Raw genomic sequence first — 17,500 nt, forward strand, 5'->3', positions numbered from 1 at the left:
CATGCTATTATGGGTATTTTTTAAACTATTATTTCTACAATTATCATGACTTACCTACAACACAGATAAACTCCGGGTCGAGGGGCGACCATTTTTCATTACCAAGGTATTCTAAATAAGTCACGTGGACCACTTGGCCAGCTGCGTCCTTCTTGGTGCTGATATAACCGGTGAAGCACTTGTACTCCAGTTTCTGTCCCATGGGATAAGGTGGATCTGGCCCGACCAGCGTGCCCACTCCCAAGGCGAACGAAGGGAGAGCAGGGGGCAGGAAAGTCACTGTTAATAGAGAGAGAAAACTAACTGGCGATCGGTTCTCGTTTTTGTATCGACTGTAAGAAGTTGTGTTCGATAAAGATGTTTCCTATGTCAATGTCGACATAGAGGCACGTGGGGAACGAAATCTATGACCATTGGCTGCTCTAGCAACAGTAGGCATGTTACAAGAGGTGGTAGTGGAAAAGACTTACTGTTATAGCAAATAAACCCCTCTGGCAAGGAAGACCACCCGGTTGGTTGGTAGACGAGTTCGTAAAAAGTCAAACCATCAGGAGTACTTGAGTCCACGGGGCAGGTGTAATTGGCGACGCTTCCCACGAAAAACGGTGTCGCAGGGAGGCTAAGGGCTCCAGGCTCTCCTGCTGTCACGTTTATGATGGGAGGATCATACGATACTAGAGGAGAAACAGAAAAATAAGAATTATATCGGTTCCTCTCTCCTATGACATACGGCCTCTTGTTACTGGATGTTCTACTCCGTTAATACTGGTATCAGATTTATCATTTTGGAATTGAGGGCAATATAAAATAACGTGGATACTCCAGTCCCTGCACACAAAAGACGCAGAAAGAGAAATAGCATCTCATAAGGTTCTTACCGTTGTAGCAAATGAACGCCGGGTCAACCTTAGTCCATCCATCTGCAGTTAAGGTGACAGTGTAAAAGGCTACGCCCATTGGAGCTAGTTTACCTTCCATGCATGTGTAGTTCATCTGTGCGCCTTCAAGATACGGTGGACCGGGTCCTTCCAGCTTAGCTCCGATGTCCCCAGGTACTGGAGTGAACGGTGGGTCTAAGGTTCCTGTGCATGAAAGTAAATAGTTTATGATTTAGTTAGATAAGAATAGTCTATGGTGCTTAGAGATTGAGTCATAGCCTACTATGGTTGCTGCAGATGAGGTTGGTCTATGATTACTGTGTATGAAAATGTACTTACTGATAGGTGACATTAAGCCTCAAAATCTTATTCATAGTGGTAAATAACATATGGCTTCTGTAAATGAGATTAGTTTAAGGGTCCTATTGATGGGTTTAGTCTACAGTTCCTGAACATGAGAATTACAGTTACAGCTCCTAAAGATGACAGTAAATGGTTTATGGTTCGTGTAACTATGAATCATCAGTCTATGGGGCTTTTTATATGCGAGTAAATAGTCAGTAGTCGCTGTGGCTGAGAACCGATAAGTTATAGTCCCTGTAGACGAGAATGAATAGTTCATAGTTCCTGGTTCCTAGAGATGAGAGCGAATAATGTTCTTGTGGTTTAGCGTATTCTACGATTCCTGTATCTACGTCAGTAGGCCACATGTGGTTCCTGTATTATAAGACAATAAACAATCTGATTCCCATATGTAAGAGCAAAGTCTACAGTTCCTGTAGATAATAATGAATGTTATGATTCTTGTACAATTTATTTTATGGCCCCTGTGTACTAGAATATATAGAAGCAAAAACACTATGTCGACATGTACATGTATCACTGTCTATTAAAGAACTTCATTTTAAGAGACCACATAGCCCATGCACACATGACCATTGTATCTTTAAATTTTAGATAAACTTATCACTTGCTCAGTGTGAACTGCATTAACTATGAACGGTCTCCCTACTCTAGGAGTCTTGTAATAGTAGTATTAATTATAGCTGAAGGCTTGCAACTGACCAGGTTTTCACAGACAAATCTCCCTAACGGTACGTTACAATAGGGGTAAAGGGGATTAGGGGTCGTATGTTAGGCTGATTTTTCAATGGCCGTGATACAATCCTTGGAGGCAATAGAACCTAACTGCAACATTAAGTCGAAACGTTGACTCAGTATAACATTTCCAATAAACTAAAAACTCTCTCGATGTATAATCTCTTTACTGCATTCAGATTCTTTCATGTCGAATAATCTTTATTGATCACAACCACTCAATTGCATGCTGTCTCAGTTACCTATACAACAGGATCAACACCAAGGAAAATTAATCTAGTTTTTAAAAAAATATCTTAGCCTTCTGACACTATTGTCCCTTGCCCTTAGGTGGGCCAGAAAGTCTGCTAAAGTGTGAAAGGGAGTAAGATGGGACCTGCAGATTTGATCCAACCAACAGACAGTCTTGTAGCCTTACCGACCACACACTCAGTGTCATTCGGCGCCAATTCAGTCCACAGGCCACCTTGGCAACCGATGGTCCTGGTTTTATTGAGATCACCCAAAAGAAACATGCCGACGCATGTCACTGTTACCTGTAAGGCACCGAAAATACAATCTATTAATTTTGATTAGGTCCCTAAAATACAATCTATTCATTTTGATTAGGTCCCGAAAATACAATCTATTCATTTTGATTAGATCCCTAAAATACAATCTATTCACTTTGATTAGATCCCTAAAATACAATCTATTCATTTTGATTAGGTCCCTAAAATACAATCTATGCATTTTGTTTAGGTCCAGAAAATACAATCTATTCATTTTGATTAGATCCCTAAAATACAATTTATTAATTTTGATTAGGTCCAGAAAATACAATCTATTCATTTTGATTAGATCCCTAAAATACAATCTATTCATTTTGATTAGGTCCCTAAAATACAATCTATTCATTTTGATTAGATCCCTAAAATACAATCTATTCATTTTGATTAGGTCCAGAAAATACAATCTATTCATTTTGTTAGATTCCCTAGACAATATTCATGATTAGGTCCCAAAAATAAAAAATCTATTCATTTTGATTAGAAAATCTAATTTACAATCTATTCATTTTGATTAGATCCCTAAAATACAAATTATTCATTGTTGATTAGAGATGCGTGCGTGAGAGAATCAATCTATTCAGTGTGGTGATTATGGCCGCAGGAAAATACAATTCTTTTCATTGATGATGTAGAGTGCCCTTAAAATACAATCTATTCATGTGTTGAATGAGGAGATGCCCTAAAATGCAATCTTCATTTTGACTTAGTGTCCAAAAATACAATCTATTCATTTTGATTAAATCCCTAGAATACAATCTATTTCATTTGATTAGGTCCCTAAAATACAAATCATTCATTTTGATTAGTCCAAAAATAAATAACAATTTAATTTTCCCAAAATTTTTATTATTATCCCTTAAAAATTACAATCTATTCATTTTGCTTGATCCCTAAAACACAATTTTTCATTTGATTTATTAATGCCCTAAAATTACAACCCTAAAAATTCATTTTGATTAGGTCCCTAAAAAGAATTACCAATCTATGCCCAAATTTTGATTAGATCCCTAAAATACAATTCCCTAAAATTCAACTTTTTGATTATCCCTAAAATACAAGCTTGTTCATTTTGAATTAGATCCCTAAAATACATCTATTAATTTTGATTAGGTCCCTAAAAATACAATCTATTCATTTTGATTAAGATCCCTAAAATACAATCCATTCATTTTATTTAGTCCCCTAAAACACAATTCATTTTTGATTGATCCATTAAAATAGCAACTCTATTCATTTTTGATTAGTCCCCCTAAAATACAATCTATTTCATTTTCATTAGATCCCTAAAATACAATCTATTCATTTTGATTAGTGCCTTAAAATACAGATCTATTCATTTGTTAGATCCCTAAATACAATCAATTCCATTTTTGATTAGATCCCTAAAATACAATCTATTCATTTTGATTAGACCCTAAATACAATCTATTTCATTTTGTACTGGTCCCCTTAAAAATACATCTATTTCATTTTGATACTCCCTAAAATACAATCTATTCATTTTGGATAGATCCCTAAAATACAATCTATTCACTTTGATTAGATCCCTAAAATTACAATCTACTTCATTTGTGATTAGGTCCCTAAAATACAAATCTGTCATTTTGATTAGTCCAAAAATACAATCTATTCATTTTGATTTAGTCCATGAAAATACAATCTATTCATTTTGATTAGGAAAATCCCTAAAACACAATCTATCATTTTGATTAGATCCCTAAAACTACAATTTCCCTATTAAATTTTGATTAGATCCCTAAAAATACAATCTATTCATCCCTAAAATACAATCTATTCATTTTGATTAGATCCCATAAAACACAATCTATTCATTTTGAGTATGTCCCAAAAATACAATCTATTCACTTTGATTAGATCCCTAAAATACAATCTATTCATTTTGATTAGGTCCAGAAAATACAATCTATTCATTTTGATTAGGTCCAGAAAATACAATCTATTCATTTTTGGATTTAGATCCCTAAAAATACAATCTATTAATTTTTGATTAGATCCTAAAATACAATCTATTCACGTGATTACCGATCCCTAAAATACAATCTATTCATTTTGATTATATCCCTAAAAATACAATTCTATTCATTTTAATTAGGTCCTTCATCTAGGAAAAACAATCTAAAGCAATACCATCCAAGGGGCCAGACTTTGAAAAGTGATCAAGTAGCGACAGACATCTGACAACAATGCCAGGTATTCATAACCATCAATTATTTTCTCACATTTCCTTTTATGATGCTGTGCTACAATATGTCTTGTTTGCATCAACATCAAATAGTCTGAGCATTACAGTTGAGTGTCGTAACTTGAATGCATCTCAAGAATAAGCGGGAAAATCCTGCTCTTGGAGAGCGGCGTTCGGAGAGAGAGAGAGAGAGAGAGAGGAGAGAGAGAGAGAGAGAGAGAGAGAGAGAGAGAGAGTGGGGTTGGGAGAAAGTCAGGGGAGGTATTATCTACTTACTAAATATTGGCTTGTCAGTTTGGTAAGGTTGGAGAGAGAGAGAGAGAGAGAGAGAGAGAGAGAGAGAGAGAGGAGAGAGAAGAGCGTGAGAGAGGTGGGGGGAGCTTGGGTGAAAGTCAGGGGAAGGTATTATCTACGTACTAAATGTTGGCTTGTCAGTTGCTAAGGAGAGAGAGAGAGAGAGAGAGAGAGAGAGAGAGAGAGAGAGAGAGAGAGCCATTTACAACCAAAAGTATATTTTCGCATTATAGCATTATAAAAGGCAACACATTTAGTCTTTGGATTTTTCTGTTTTGTGAAGAAGAAGAATGAACGAAAAACCAGACGGAAACAAACCTGCGTGTCCTGAGATCTGCTAACGTTGTCCCAGTCACTTGCAAACGGTGGCTCCCCACTTGGAGGGTCGTCCAGACATACTGTGGAAGGAAATGCATTAGAATACCTCAGAAAACTCATCCCCGGCCTGCTGGATTTTACCAGCCACTCAAAACGTTGTGCAAGAAAGTGTCAATTTCTTTTCGGCCACAATGTTGCATTCACTTCAAAGGCATTTACTTGTGATAGTTTAGTAGCTATCTCCATCTCTCTGTGACTTTATCCATGATATGAAGTGTTAAATTATTTTTTTAATGCTGTATGCGAATGCTCACCAAAGACGTAACGTACTTACACACTTCGCAAGTCAACGGGCCTTGAGGAATCCATAATCCTTCAGGGCTACATTCCACCGGAGTTGTGTTCATAGGGACTGGATATGTCTTGGGACAGAAATATAAAACGTCAGAGGGTTACATAAAGAGGAAATATAATGGCCAATGCTCTTTACTTGGGCGGAAATTGGATGACCAAATTGCCCCGGGTCGTATTATAATTAACATTGTAGCCTACTACGTATATTGAAGAATCAGCCAACGTTACATAAAGAATTTCATCGTTCGATGACTTATTGTACTAGCCAATTAATGATGACCATTTAAAATGGTTTTCTTATTCTGAACTGTTCCACACTCTAGCATTCAACTGTCAAATACAAACATGCATTATTTATTACTTGAAGTATGACTCACAAAACTCAGCGCTGATTAAACAGTGCCTGAAGCAGTAAGATCTCTTCTTGACGCGAAAACCTTCATTGTTTCCTTCCTAATCTTCGTCAAAGTAATGGATTCAATATTCAGGATTAAAAACCCCTAAGCGGGCCATTTAAGCCAGCCTTTTATATCAACCGACCTAATTTAATAAATGTTGTATATAAGGAAATTTCACCATGAATGTCAACTATAAAGTGATGTATCAGTATCACTGTTACATTCTTATTTCAATTGGCGAATCGTGGAAGAAACTTTGCACAGAAAAATTCCACTATGTGAGTACTACTCAGCCAATCTTGGTCCTAAGAAGAATCTACTTAATCTTTAATCTACTTACTTCGTTGACAGACGTGTAGGTGCCATTGGCGCAGGTGAAATAAACAACGGATCCCACGGCATTGTCTGTTATATTACCTGCGGTCATGTTACTTCCGGCCATGGGGAAATCACCTACGCAAGCTGAGAGAGAAAGACAGAAATGAGTCAGTTGAAAACTTACGTTGAGTCATTCCTAAGGCGAACTGCTTTAAAAAGAAAAAAACAAAAACAAAACTATACTACTCGGTTATTTTCAGGGACTTGAATCGTGTCAAAAGGAGACATCGACAGAAGTTATGTTATGAGGTCATTACTGATTTGGTAACAACTCCCGCCGAGTTATCCCTAAGATAAATTGCATGAATAAAAACCGGTACCGAATTAGATTCAACCATTCATAGACTGACAAATAAGCTCAGACAATATCTTCAGTTAAATTATGCGGATGGAGATTGACGCAACTCATGGCCCTCATTCGGAATTCTGTTCACCCATGACTTGAACAGCTCTATTTCATTGATGGGGTTGAGTTATCATCAAAAATTACAACTTACCGTATGAGGAAACCGACGGGGTGGGCAATCACATTTTAATATAGATTTTAAGGATAAACGAAATCAGTGTCTTGGACTCTGGAACAACACAACAGAAGTCAAGGAAAAACAAGTAAAACATGCGCCAAAGTTTCTCCGGTGCAATCAAGTTCTCTGTACAGCGTGTAATCAAGGCTACCGAAAGCGGTGGCCTAGGTATAATATTGTGGCTAACTTAAACCTTCAATAAAATAAAAATTACTGAGGCTAGATGGCTGCAATTTGGTATGCTCGATAATTGGAGGGTGGCTGATCAACATAATAATTTGCACCCTCTAGTTCCACCGGTTTATAGATCTGGGGGGGAGCGGGGGGGCCACACAAAGTCCGGACGGACAGACAAACAGCCATCTCCAAGTTTTCTTTTACAGAAACCAAAAATCAAGTGAAATAAGAGAATGAGACCTAATAATAATAAAACAAAAAAACGCTAGATCTGACCTCGTAAAAGTAAGATTGATAAGTCGTAGAACACGTAGGCTGTAAAAACACTTCGAAGCGCGACAAAGCAAAGACCTCTTACTTACCCTTATAGCAGGTCATGTTGTCCCACTGGTCCTCTGCCAAGCAGGTCAAATTCTTCTCCGTCTTCCAAAGCTCGAAATTGTATCCTGGATCGCACGTTCCATTTATCACGCTGCCTTGGATGTAAACAGCTGAACTATTCCAGTTCGTCGTGGCATTGGTCAGCGTGGGCATGACCGCACAGATAACTGGGTAAGGTGATACCATGTATAAGGCTTGACATTTCTGGCCCTTAGGGTTTTGCTTGGTTAGATAGACAGATAGATAAGAATATATATATATATAATATATATATATATATATATATATATTTATTATATTTTATATATATATATATCATATATAAATTAATATAATAAATACGTTTAAGTATTACTCCATAACATACTATAGTAGATTCACATCAACCGTACATTTGATGTCTAGGCCAGTCCCTTACGACGCTGCTGATTGGCTGTTGATAAGCCAATCACAGGGCTGGAAACTCTCAGTATCTCTCGACAGTTCACAAAGGAAGGATGTATGTGCCACCTCTCCTGAAAGACGTATACCTCAGGAGAGATGGAACATACATCCTATCCATGAGAACTCTCGAGAGAGACTGAGTTTCCAGCCCTGTGATTGGCTAATCAACAGCCAATCAGGAGCGTCGTAAGGGACTGGCCTAGACCTCAAATGCACGATTGATGTGAATCTACTATAGAAACCTTGTATGAAATCTTTTTTGATTATTGAAGCGAATTAGAATATCATTCATTTCTTCACTAAATCATTAGAGAATTACGCAAGTGTCCAGTACGCATATAAAAATACCATAATAATTACGCTCCGCGAACCTGTTATAGTCTTCATTCATTATTGAAATCAATCAGACATTCATTATTTTCACAAAATCATTGGAGAAATACGTACCTGTCTATTATATATAAACATATAAGCTCAAGAATATATTACGTTCGATTACATTCCAGGAGTCTGTTATGAAATCTCTACTCATTATTTTAGAGAAATGGAACTTCATTCATTTTCCACTGAATGGGTAGAGAAATGCCAACACGTCTAGTAGATACAAACAAATACCTTAACAATTAGGCTCCATAACTCCCATTCATTACTGGAACAAATTTTGAATTCATTCATTTGTATCCCATGATTTTATATGTAATCTCCATTCATTCACTAATTGGGTAAATACGACCGTGTTCAGCACGTACGAGCAAATACGCTCAAGCATTACGTTCGGTAACATTCTAGTTACATCTACAGTATTTACTGATCTGGAGAAGGCATATGATCGGGGACTTGAGCAAGAAGTACTTGAGCAAGAAGTGTGGAGATGTACGAGAGAGAAAGGGGGTTTCAGGAGAGCATGTTAAAGCAGTCGAGGATACGTATGCAGAGGTTACCACCGAAGTAAGGAGCACTGAGGGAACAACAGAAAAGTTTAGTGTAGGAGTTGGTTTACACCAGGTTCAAACTCTCAGCCCCTACAGCTTTGACCTTGTGATGGATGTTATTGATGTCAGATGTAGTGATGTTTGCTGATGAAGTTGTTTTGGTGGACCTAACTCGAGAAGGGGTGGAGATAAAACTAGAGTTGTGGAGACAGGCACTTGAAGATCCAGGTTTAAGGATGAGCAAAGCTACGACAGAATATCTTTGGATGGGAGGGGAAGGAAAACGAGGTGCGGTAAAATTGGGTTTAGACGAGGGTTACCACCTTAGGTCCTGTGTAATGGAGGATGGAGACATGGACTCGGAAATAAACCACAGGATGCACTGTGCTTGGATGAAATGGAGGAGATCATCGGGAATACGATGCGACGAGGGAAGTCGTGCCAAAGTAAAAGGAAGGTTTTATAAAAGTGTAGTTAGACCAGCGATGGCGTACGGGGCTGAGAGACGTAGTCAATAAAGAAGGCTCAAGAAAGGAAGTCAGAAGTGGCAGAGTTGAGGATGTTGAGATGGATGTGTGGAGATACGAGAAGGAATAGAATCAGAAACGATGATTTTGGAGGGCCAGTCAGTGGTAGAAGCGTCAAAGAAGATTCAGCTAAGAATACTGCAGTGGTTTGGTCATTTTTGTTTGTTTGTTTGTATGGTGTTTTTCGTTACATGGAACCAGTGGTTATTCAGTAACGGGACCAAAGGCTTTACGTGACTTCCGAACCACGTCGAAAGTGAACCTCTATCACCAGAAATACACATCTCTCACCCCTCAAATGAATGCCCGAGAATCTAACACCTTACCGATCACGCCACTGAGGCGCTAGTGGTTTGGTCATGTCATGCGAAGAGAGGAGGATCCTGTGTAGAAGGGTCATGGACATGGAGGCGATTGGGAGGGGGAGGGGGAGGGGGAGGGGGAGGAAGGCCAAGATTCAGATGGAAAGATAACGAAGCAAATGACAAGCAGGAAAAAGGGTTAAGAAACCAAGATTCGCAAAATAGAGGAAGATGGACTTGATTTGATTTTTTATTTGATTTATATAGATTTTTGGCATTATGCCAAGCACTGGGACAACCAAGGCCATTCAGCGCTGAAACGGAAATCGACAGTAAAGGGTTTGAAAGGCGTAACAGGAAGAAAACCTCAAAGCAGTTTCACTATGAAACAATTGTTAGGAGAGGATGGACAAGAAGATAGAAGAAAGAGAATATGAACGAAGGTACAGTAAAAGGAATGAAAGTAGTTGCAGCTAGGGGTCGAAGGGACGCTGCAAAGAACCTTAAGTAACGCCTACATTGCACCGAATGAGGTGCACTGACGACACTACCAACCCCCTACGGGGAGAGGAAGATGGAGACGGTTTCCACGGAACCGCGACCTAATGAGGTCACTCGGCGCTGAAAGGGAAATTGGCAACAAGAAGCTTTGAGAGGAGTAACAAGTGGAAACGATTGTTAATTAAGAAAGGTTGGAAAGTCAGATGGAAGAAAGAGAATATGAATCGAGGTACACTAAGAGGAATGAAAGGGAATGTAGCTTGGAGCTGATTGGACGCTGCAAGGACCATTAGTAATGCCTACAGTGCACCATGTGAGGTGCTTTGACGGCACTATCCCCGTGTAGGGGTCATTACTGAAAGAAAAAAAATTGCAATTCCATCATTTTTGTGAATTCCATCTCTTTCTTTAGATTTCCGAATTCCAACCCTTTTTCGAAATTCCATCTTTTTTTTGGCAGAGAGGGATCAGGAAATCCATCTTTTCATTGAATCCCATTCTTTTTTTGAAACTCAATTTTTTGGAATTCCATTGCTTTTTTAGGAATTTCACCCTTATTTTTGGAATTCCATTCCTTTTCTTTGAATTCCACCTTTATTGGGAATCCATTCTTTTTCTTTAATTCTATTCCTTTTTTGGAATTCAATCCCATTTTTTGGAAATTCGTCCCTTTTTGGAATACCATCTTCTTTTGAAATTACATAACTTTAAAAATTTCATGCTTTTTTATGGCATTCCAAATTTTTTTTTATTAATTTGTCCCTTTCTGAAAATTCCTTCCCGCCTTCTTTCATCCCTCTTTTGGAATTCCACTCTTTTTTCAAAATTCCATACCTTTGTTAGAATTTCCTCCCATTTTTGGAATTCCATGTCTTTTCTCGAAATTTCATACCTTTTTTTGGAATACCCCATTTTTGGAATTCCATCCCTTTTTTTTGTAATACCGTCCCTTTTTTGGAATTCCATCCCTTTTTCGAAATTCCATACCTTTTTTTGGAATATCCCTTTTTTGGAATTCCATCCCTTTTTTGTAATTCAATCCCTTTTTTAGAATTCCATCCCTTTTCCGAAATTCCATACCTTTTTTTGGGATATCCCTTTTTTGTAATTCCATCCCTATTTTGGAATTTCACCCCATTTTTGGAATTCCATCCCTTTATCGCTAAGGGGCACTACGACCTACCGTGGCAGGGTTCCAGAGCCGCAGGAGAGAAGGAGTAGGAGAAGGAGTTCATGCCGAAGGAGAACATGCCACCGGATCCGACGCATGTCGCGTTCTGGACGGTCAGTCCAGCGGCGGTGGTCAGTTTTCCAGGACACGTGAAACTGACGGTGCCGTTCAGGAAGCGGGACGTGTTGGTTTCCGCGACGACGGCCTCGGGATGAGGGGAGGTTGGCAGGTTGTTGCACACTGTTGACATGGAGTGGAAATAACTTATATAGAAGTTGGATCACTCATTACTCTCTCAGTGTGTGTGATATTCATGTATGTATGTATGTATATATATTTATATATATGTATATATATATATATATATATATATATATATATATATATATATATATATATATATATTATATATATATATATATATATATATATATATACATATACATATAAATATATATATGTGTGTGTGTGTGCTTATATATACACGTACTTATGTATACACAGAGCGCCACAGACTCTCATCGCAAAGTTACAAATATGTCCAACACATACATGTTTTGAAAAATTAAAATATGAAATACATTATCTTACGGTTCCTGAGTTTAACACTGGTCCTCTCTCTAGACACCTGCAACTTGACGAAGTGAGTCGCAACAGGAAACGATAGCGAGAAAACAAAGACAAACGAAGTCAGGAAGGAACTCACCGTTGACCGGAATACAATCCTTGAGGGGGAACATCGAGAACCAACTGCCCAGCTGCCCGATGCACGAGAACGTCATCGAAGACCGTGTTTGGCTCCCACCAATAAAATACCCAGGATAGCAGCTGCGTTTGAAAAGGAAAACACAAAAGCGTTATGGACTGTTTTGGTCAGCTTTCTCTCTCTCTCTCTTCAACCTGTTTTCTTCTCCTTATACTGCATTTCTTATTCTTTATATGCAACTGGCGATATGAGCTGTTTATGTTAGCTCCTTCATCTATCTCTCTCTCTCTTCTCAAACTGTTTTCCTTTATTTATACTGACTTTACTATGAGATTCACGGCCTCTGTAACACGGTTTTTTCGCAATAACTTTTTATCTATGCATTTCATAAATATAACGCTTATTCAGAATACACATTATATCTACACATGAATTTTGACTGTATTCTGCTTTACGTAGGTTGAATAGATTTGGTACTTATAATGTAAAAGTGACTTTTTTTTGAAGACGGGCCAATTTAATCAGACAAAGGGTTTCGAACGCACTCGTTACGTAACTTATGACAGCATTTCTTTCCCCTTTCTCAATGGATGATTGGATATACGTAACGAAGGCTAGACCTCTGGTAACAAAGACAAAAATTTAAATACAGGCAAAGCAGAACACCTTTATGAACTCTGAAACCTCTCCACTGATAATTGTCATAGTGAACAAACCAACAAAACATGTTAATAAATACAAAAACACTTCGATTATTAGTCTAACTCCCAAAATAAGTTTCCTAAGATACTTTATAGGTCACAATCAGATTGACAAGATGTAGGGAATAATTGGTAATTTTAAAAAACTTAGTAGACAAGCTTGATTTGATAACTACTATATCGAATGTCATGCAATTTTTATTTTTTGGCTATCTACCTATTTACTGATAAAAAAAAAATAGCCGGTACCGTATTTTGGCCAATAATTATCGTCAGAATGATGACTTCATGAGGCTCCACCCACTTTGGCCTCGTTATAATTCAGGATGACACTGAAGGCTATCATGGGCATTGTTGGATTAGAAAATTTAACTTCTGGTTATAAAAACTCATTTCTAGAGTAGTTGTAAGTTATAAAAACTCATTTCTAGAGTAGTTGTAAGAAGTGCTAAATGATCCTCAAGGATCCCAGCAATTGGTCTAAACATTTAAATTATGTATATTACTGCTATACTGTTGCGGCACTACTGCTACAGTAGTATTAATACGCTAGCACAGAAACTCCACCCACATCTATGTATCGTTCCGCCATTCATAAAGTCTTTGGGTTTCAGAGCCGATGGAACAAGTGAATGGGTTTCTGTCTGGTGGATGGGCGGGGCAACATTTCGTCAAAAGGTGTGTTTACCTTGCTTACGTAATGAATGTTTTTCGACTCTTGGCTCGTAATCATTGGCCATGGCGTCGGCTAGATAATTTTTAATCTATAAAAATTAAAACTATCGGGTTTAGGTTATTGATAATGCTGACAAAATTTGTGTGGTTGTAAAATATACATATGTCAACTTTCAGCTACATCCGATGCTTTGATAAGGAGCAAAGTCCAAAAAACCGTGTTACAGAGGCCCTGAATCTCATAGTAGTCCATTTTCAAATGCACCTAACGAATCCTGGTGATATGAGCTATTTATTTTTCAGCTACTCTCTCTCTCTCTCTCTCTCTCTCTCTCTCTCTCTCTCTCTCTCTCTCTCTCAACCTTTTGCCTCTCACTTTTATGAATTTTATTTTTCATTTTCTGCCTCCCAGCTAAACGTAGCTGGGTCAACTGGTTGAGCCGCTAATTGAGATCGAACATCAGACATTGTTAATAACTGGTTCCGCATTATTCTTATAGTAAATATCTGCTAAAGAACAAAAAAGCTAATATAAACTAATAATACCTATAGCTGTACCCGTCCTTCTAACGAGTTATCAGTCGTAAAAATTAGGGGGTATGAAAAAGAGGGGTTATGACCCCCTTAGAAACGGCCTTCGAATTTCGGATTTTGATTCAAACCTTCCAGGGGGGGAAGGGGGGAGTGTATGGTAAACATTGGGTAGCTCTAGCTGTCCACTCCAAAAGCTGTAAAAAAAATGAGGGGATATGAAAAAGGGGGTTATGACCCCTTTAGAAACGGCCCACGATGTTCGAATTTTAACTTCAACCTTCCTGGCTAGGTAGCCCTAGCTTCAGCTTCGAAAGTTGAAAAAATGAGGGGGTATGAAAAAGGGGGGATTATGGTCCCCTTAGAAATGACCCTCGAATTTTGGATTTTGACATAACCCTTGGAGGAGGGGGAGGGGAGTTTATGGTAAAAATTTGGTAGCCCTAGCTTCAAATCCAAAAGTTGTAAAAAATGAGGTGGTATAAAAAAAGGGGGGAGGGTTATGATCCGCTTAAAAACGGCCCTAGAATTTCGGAGTCTGACTAAATTCTTCCTATGGGGGAGGGGAGTCTATGATAATAATTTGGTAACCCTAGCTTTGACTCTAAACGTTCTAAAAATAAAAAAAAAAATGTGGGAGTATTAATCCGGGGGTTTACGACCCCCCTAGAAACGGCTCTCGAATTTCGGATTTTGACTAAAACCTTTCTGTGGGGAGGAGAGTCTATGGTAAAAATTTTGTAGCCCTAGCTTTCATAGTCTGGGCGTTCGTAAAGAACAAACAAACAAACAAACAGAAATTGCTTTTTATATATATAATAAATTATACCTAGGAAACCAGTGATCTGACTATAGCCATATAAGGCTATAAACCATCATCGATCAAAGCCCTATCCAATAGTTTTTGTTTGGTATAAATCCGTGATGCCGTTTAGCCGTGATTGAATAAGACAGACAGACACAACTCACATTATAGTATGATGCTCAGTGCTACAGTCAAAATCATTGTAGTACTGTAAGGGGCCAAAAAGCCGAAACGACCCCTTAACAATTTCTTTTATTTCTATTTTTGGAGTTCTTATTATTATCATTAAATTATTTTTATCTTTATTTTTATTCTTTAAATTTTTATTTTCATTGTTTGCATTTTAATTTTTATACTGAAATAAAGTTGCCAGAAAGCTCCCGATATACTTCAATTTTCTTTAACTGGTTCATCATTTCCAGACAGTACAGAAATGATGCAAACTTCAAGATTTAAATGAAGAAGAAGAGGAGGAAGAAGAACTCCTTTTACCACTTACTTGTACGAGACGACAGTCTTCAAGTCCTTCCTGCCGTCCCACACCCTGACCATGTTCGCCATGGGCGCCACGGGGTCTTGCCAACAATCTACAGGAAGAAAAGAGAGGGGAAAGAACATTTAAATGAACATTTATCGGAACCCTCCTCGCTTCTATCTGTCACACTCATTTCAACCCTTGCGTGAACATTTCGTGCTTCTTCCTTTCACTTTTTCGTCTTTCAATATTTTCACATCTCGCGTTCCCTCCTATCTCGGTCGTCTGTTTTTCAACGATCTCGTCCTTAGCTCCTTGAGGTCATCTGAAAACTCCTTTCCGTTGAGTTTCCCGAGTACGGATGAGTCAGAGCAGCGATTGCTGATCGAAAAAGGGGTCACTGGTGCAAGCTGTAAAGAGCAGGAGAATGGGGCGGACTTCCCTGCACCAACAGCTTAACGTGACTTCCGAACCACGTCGAGAGTGAACCTCTATCACCAGAAATACACATCTCGCGGCCACCGAAGTGGCTCTCCAACACCATACCGACAACGCTACTGAGGCGCTTCTCCTTCACTTGTGATGCTGGGACTCGATCCTTCGAGCAAAATGAATCAGCAAATAAACCAAAGACCTTATACAAACAACCTGGCCTCTAGACACGAGAGGAAGTCGTAACTCACTGATCATTGCTCAGCTTAGCATCCAAGCTGCATACATGACGCAATGCAAAACATCGGAGCATCGAAGCTAAGCATACCATAAGCAATCACTTTCTACTACATGAGGTAGAGCTTACAGAATCGTAGTCTATGAGGTAGTTCATATCGTATCATCATATCATGATAAAAAAATCACTTGTTTCACATTGTTGTGCTTATACATTGCAATACCCATATCATATCATATCATATCATATCATGAGACAGCAAAATCTCTTGTTTAACAGTGTTGTACTTAAACATTGCAATACCTTTATCATACCATACATCATATCATGAGATAGCAAAATCGCTTGTTTAACAGTGTTGTACTTACACATTGCAATACCTATATCATATCATATCATATACCATGAGATAGTAAAATAGCTTGTTTAACATTGTTGTACTTATACATTGTAATATCATATCATATGTCATGAGATAGCAAAATCGCTAGTGTTTAAATCGTTGTAGTTATACACTGCAATATTGTGCAATAACTATATCATGATATTATCATGTCCTATTACATATCATATCATGAATGATCGCTTGTTTATAACATTGTTGTACTTATACATTGCAATATTATCCATTACCTATATCATATCATATCATGAGATAGCCAAATCGCTTGTGTTCAATATTATTGAACTTTTACATTACAATACTGTGCAATACCTATAACATACCATACCATATATCATAACATCATATATGCTAGCAAAAGATCTGTTGCGTTTCCCACACACAAAAAATAAAATAAAAAAAGTTCAAATGACTTACCGGCCAGGGCAAGGTACTGACAAGCACCGCATCCCGCCGTCATACTCATATCTATATAGGAGCGTTCTTGGAGTTGGCCAGGAGGGTCGACCATCAGCTTCCTGTAGTTTTTTCCAACGCTGCTCTGGCCAACGGCGGTCATCATGCCGGCGTCTAGCTTGTAAAGACCTCCATGCGTCCAGTCGCCTGTCCTGATGGGGTTGCAGAGATATTTATATATATATATAAATATCTTCGTGATCGTTATTATATATATATATAATATATATATATATATATATATATATATATATATATATTCTCTCTCTCTCTCTCTCCTCTCTCTCTCTCTCTCTCTCTCTCTCTCTCTCTCTCTATATATATTATTATATTATATAGTATATATTATATATATATATTATATATTATATATATATATATATATAATATATATATATGAGAATAGTATATATATAATATATATAATTATATATATATATATATATATGTAGATATAATATAATTCTATCTACTATATATATATCTACATATATAGATTTACCTATATAAATCTATAATATATATATATAATAGATATAATATATTATATATTATATATAATATATCTATTATATAGAGAGAGAGAGAAGAGAGAGAGAGAGAGAGGAGAGAGAGAGAGAAGAAGGAGGAGAGACGAGGAGAGAGAT

At 37.7% G+C, this 17,500-nt stretch overlaps 1 protein-coding gene across 1 annotated transcript in view; it reads right to left on the reverse strand.

Annotated features, from left to right (window-relative positions):
• The window catches only part of LOC135202339 (uncharacterized), a 93,253-nt gene that overhangs the window by 23,307 nt on the left and 52,446 nt on the right, over window positions 1-17,500 (reverse strand). Inside the window, exons 16-27 of the mRNA XM_064231688.1 lie at window positions 16,815-17,005; window positions 15,349-15,436; window positions 12,138-12,259; window positions 11,444-11,671; window positions 7,536-7,721; window positions 6,435-6,556; window positions 5,677-5,764; window positions 5,343-5,422; window positions 2,395-2,512; window positions 879-1,082; window positions 471-674; window positions 55-279 (exon numbers count right to left, since the gene is read on the reverse strand). Of these exons, the coding sequence (XP_064087758.1) occupies window positions 55-279; window positions 471-674; window positions 879-1,082; window positions 2,395-2,512; window positions 5,343-5,422; window positions 5,677-5,764; window positions 6,435-6,556; window positions 7,536-7,721; window positions 11,444-11,671; window positions 12,138-12,259; window positions 15,349-15,436; window positions 16,815-17,005 (1,856 nt within the window). The remainder of the gene's footprint in view (window positions 1-54; window positions 280-470; window positions 675-878; window positions 1,083-2,394; window positions 2,513-5,342; window positions 5,423-5,676; window positions 5,765-6,434; window positions 6,557-7,535; window positions 7,722-11,443; window positions 11,672-12,137; window positions 12,260-15,348; window positions 15,437-16,814; window positions 17,006-17,500) is intronic.

The sequence above is a fragment of the Macrobrachium nipponense genome, chromosome 30 (genome assembly GCF_015104395.2).
Source record: "Macrobrachium nipponense isolate FS-2020 chromosome 30, ASM1510439v2, whole genome shotgun sequence".
Lineage (NCBI taxonomy): Eukaryota > Metazoa > Arthropoda > Malacostraca > Decapoda > Palaemonidae > Macrobrachium > Macrobrachium nipponense.